This window comes from Miscanthus floridulus, chromosome 6, assembly GCF_019320115.1.
Source record: "Miscanthus floridulus cultivar M001 chromosome 6, ASM1932011v1, whole genome shotgun sequence".
Lineage (NCBI taxonomy): Eukaryota > Viridiplantae > Streptophyta > Magnoliopsida > Poales > Poaceae > Miscanthus > Miscanthus floridulus.
The window spans coordinates 17,624,844-17,628,544 of NC_089585.1; the positions used below are offsets into that span (position 1 = coordinate 17,624,844).

The 3,701-nt window shown below is 54.2% G+C and overlaps 1 protein-coding gene across 1 annotated transcript; it reads left to right on the forward strand.

Moving 5' to 3' along the window:
• Positions 1-895: 895 nt before the first annotated feature.
• On the forward strand, positions 896-3,375 carry LOC136460291 (G-type lectin S-receptor-like serine/threonine-protein kinase LECRK3). Its single transcript, XM_066460052.1, has 2 exons — positions 896-1,934; positions 2,123-3,375. Exons 1-2 carry the CDS (start codon positions 896-898, stop codon positions 3,373-3,375), a joined length of 2,292 nt encoding a protein of 763 aa, XP_066316149.1.
• Positions 3,376-3,701: the final 326 nt, after the last annotated feature.

Genomic DNA, 3,701 nt, shown 5'->3' on the forward strand with positions numbered 1-3,701 from the left:
CGACCGTAAGTTCGTGGTCATGTTTCGTGAACAAGATGTTCGAAATTGGTGGTCTGTTCCTGGATACGGCCTCACATTATACTAAATAACATGAATATCATTTTTCCATTCATTTTTTTATTATTCGAATTATAATTTGAATTATCCAAGATAATTCAATTAAATGAAATAAATTAAATAAATATAGAAAAAGTCCGAGAAATATGTCATATTGGAACATGGAGTACCAGGTATTGTATGAGGACTGCAAAAAAGTTTAGAGATCAAAAGTAAAAAAAAATATATGGTTTGTCGAGTGTCCAAAAATGACACTCGGCAAATCACCGCTTTGCCGAGTGTCAGGAGAAAACGCTCGGCAAAGGGTTAACGGCGGCTGCCGACCATTAACGGCGGCTGCCGACCATTAACGGCGGCGGCCCTTTGCCTAGTGTTCTGGTTTGCCGAGTGTCCGACACTCGGCAAACCTGGTCTTTGCCGAGTGTTACGAGTGCCAGTTGTTTGTCGAGTGCTTTCTCTCTGGCACTCGGCAAATAGCCTCTTTGCCGAGCGTCCGATAAAAAACACTCAAAAAAGTCTGTGACACTCGACAAAGAAACCGTCTCCGGTAGTGTAGTCAGAAACCGCTAGTTCGTACGCGGAGAGGCAACCATACATGCATGTTGGATCTTGTTTTCTGCTTGAGACAAAAGACAGGAACTTGCCAACTTGAGCGACATTTACAGCACAATTTCATCGCTTGTTTCGTGCGTCCGCTTTGGCGCTTTTCCATATAGCCGTCCGAGCACGGAAGGCATAAATAAGGCGGCAGTGTTCCGATCCTCATCCTCGTATTGCTAGAGCCATTCTGCTAGCCAGCGAGCTTGCTGATTTTCGAGGCACGCATAGAGCTCCAGCAATGAAGAAGCCATTACTCTCCGTCGTTGTTCACCTCCTACACATTGCTCTTTTCCTCATTGCCATGCTTCTTCTGCAGCCGTGCGTGGTTCTGGCCATCATGTCGACCCCAAGCAGCTTAGCCGCCGGCGACAGCCTGAAGCCACCCAACTACGTCACCAGCCCCTCCAGCGACTTCGCCTTCGGCTTCCGCGCCCTCCCCGACTCCAACGCATCCTCCTCCAGCTCCTTCCTCCTAGCGATATGGTTTCGCTTTGATCCTGGCAGGGTCGTGTGGTTCGCCGCAGACGCGGGCTCAGGCTCCGCTGTGGTCGCCGGAGGCCAGTCCGTCCTGAGCCTCAGTACCACCGGCCAGCTCTCCCTTGCTAATCCTGGAACCAGCAATGCATGGACCCCATACACTGACGCTAGCCAAAACTACGGCTCCCTTCTCGTGCTACGAGACACCGGCAACCTCCAGTTCCTCGGCGCAGATGGCAAGACCGTCGTCTGGGAGAGCTTTGGACACCCCACGGACACTCTCCTCCCAGGGCAGCTCATGGCCCCTGGAACACTCCTTCGGTCTAGGGCCTCAGACACCAACTTCTCAGCCGGCCGCTTCATTTTCATCGTTCAGAAGGATGAGAACATCGTCATGTACAGGACGGACCTGCCAGGTAGCGGCCCCACCAACGCCTACTGGAGCAGCGGCACTTGTTGTGTCGACAATGGCAACACGACTCTCTACTTCGACGCCGAGCTCGTCGGCCACCTCTACTACCGGCTCACGGACGGCACCAGCCGGAACCTGACAGCCCCTCAGCCCGTTCCTTCCGCCGGCAGTAGGTTCTTCTACCAGCACGCCACGCTCGACCCAGACGGCATCCTTCGTGTCTACATCCTCCTCAACAACACCGGCGACCGCAACGGCAACGCCACATGGTCCGTCGTGAACCCGCCGGTACCAAGCGACGGTTGCCAAGTGGTGACCAACAGCTGGCGTGGCATGTGTGGACCCAACTCCTACTGCGTGTACGACGCCGACAACCGGCTCAGTTTAGGTACGAGGGCTGTGCTCCAGCATTTCTTCAGGATACCTGCGATGACGGGAAGAGCAGTCATTCTTCCGAGTTCAAGCTCGTGGAGTTGCCCAACACGTATTGGGCAAACCCGATATTCTACGAGCAGCACAAGTCCATCACGGCGGAGCAATGCCAAGATTTGTGCTTGCACAACTGCCTCTGTGCAGCTACCTTGTTCGACGGAAGTAGCAACAGCTGCTTGGAGGCTGCTATGCTTACAACCGGGTGGCAACAAAATGGCACGAGCATGATGACGCTGGTGAAGGTGCGGATCAAAGGACCCCCTGCTGTGATCCTGCCTTACGCAGTCATTGCTGGATTGGGCATGTTATTGTTTGCCACTGCTTGCATCCTCCTAGTGCATTGCTACATCACTAACAAGAAGGAAAGAAATAGGAAGTATCTAAGCGCGACGGTGTTCACTCGCAAGGAGCTCCGCCGAGCGACCAACGGGTTCAGCAAGCTGCTTGGCCAGGGGGGCTTTGGCAAGGTCTACCATGGCATCGTCAAGTCCCTAGAACCACACGATGTCGCCGTGAAGGAGCTCAGGAGCGCGGACGAGTACCAGGAGATGGAGTTCGAGAACGAGGTACAGTCCATCGGCAGGATCCACCACAGGAACCTGGTCCGGATGGTCGGCTACTGCAAGGAAGGAGTGCACCGGATGCTCGTCTTCGAGTTCATGCCAGGAGGCTCTCTCGGCGACGTCCTCTTCAAGCCCTCCGGTGAGAGGCCGTCCTGGAGCTGGCGGGCCGAGGCCGCCATCGCCATCGCCAGGGGGTTGGAGTACCTGCACTACGGCTGCACCTCCCAGATCGTCCACTGCGACATCAAGCCCGACAACATCCTGCTGGACGACAGGCGAATCCCCAAGATAACGGACTTTGGGATCGCCAGGCTCCTCGACGGCGACAAGCTGAAGCAGACCATCACCCATGTCCGAGGCACCCTCGGGTATCTCGCGCCGGAGTGGTTCAGCGGCGAGAGGAAGGTGGACAGCAAGGTGGACGTGTTCAGCTTCGGCGTTGTTCTTCTGGAGATGATCTGCTGCAGGAAGTACCCACCACCACCACCGGCACCGGCAGACGATGGCGGCCAGGATGGGTCGCGATGCAGCGACGACGACGGTGATGACTCAGAGGACCTAGGCATGCCCGTGACACTGAGAGCATGGGTGTCGGACCTGGTTAGGGAAGGCGATGTTGGGCGTGCTGTGCAGGGAGACAAGGAGGCGCTGCAGGACCTGGAGAGGGTGGAGAGGTTCGCGCGCATTGCGATTTGGTGCGTGCAGGGGGAACCATCGATGAGGCCAACGATGAGGAGCGTGCTGTGGATGATGGAGGGCACCATGGAAGTGGACCCTCTACCTGCTGATGACCCTCCGGCTCCAAGGGTTCATGACTTCTGCAGCGGCAGCTAGTAGCGGAACTCATGAGAACTCCAACTCCAGTAGTATATATGGTTATGATTGAGTCAATGTTATATATCTTTGTGCAAAGAGCACCCTGCTGCCCAAGCAATAACTTTGTGTGTGGAAGTTCCTAATTAATAAACAAAGTGTTGTTAGTTTGTATTGCATAATTAGCCATCGCAAATAATCTGTTATATCGATATATTTTTTTTGAAAGATCTGGACGAACCGGCTTTGATTAAAAATAAGTGGAGAAGCAAACATCCGAGTTTACATGCGCGAGCGGCGCTCCCCACCACAGCCTAGGCTGCGTTGGGGTTTGTTTACTAGCTAAT

Coding starts and splice junctions, on each gene's coding strand:
- LOC136460291 (XM_066460052.1), top strand. CDS start 896: ATGAAGAAGCCATTACTCTCCGTCGTTGTTCACCTCCTACACATTGCT. Junction 1,935..2,122: donor CGACAACCGGCTCAGTTTAG/GTACGAGGGCTG, acceptor GCCTCTGTGCAG/CTACCTTGTTCGACGGAAGT.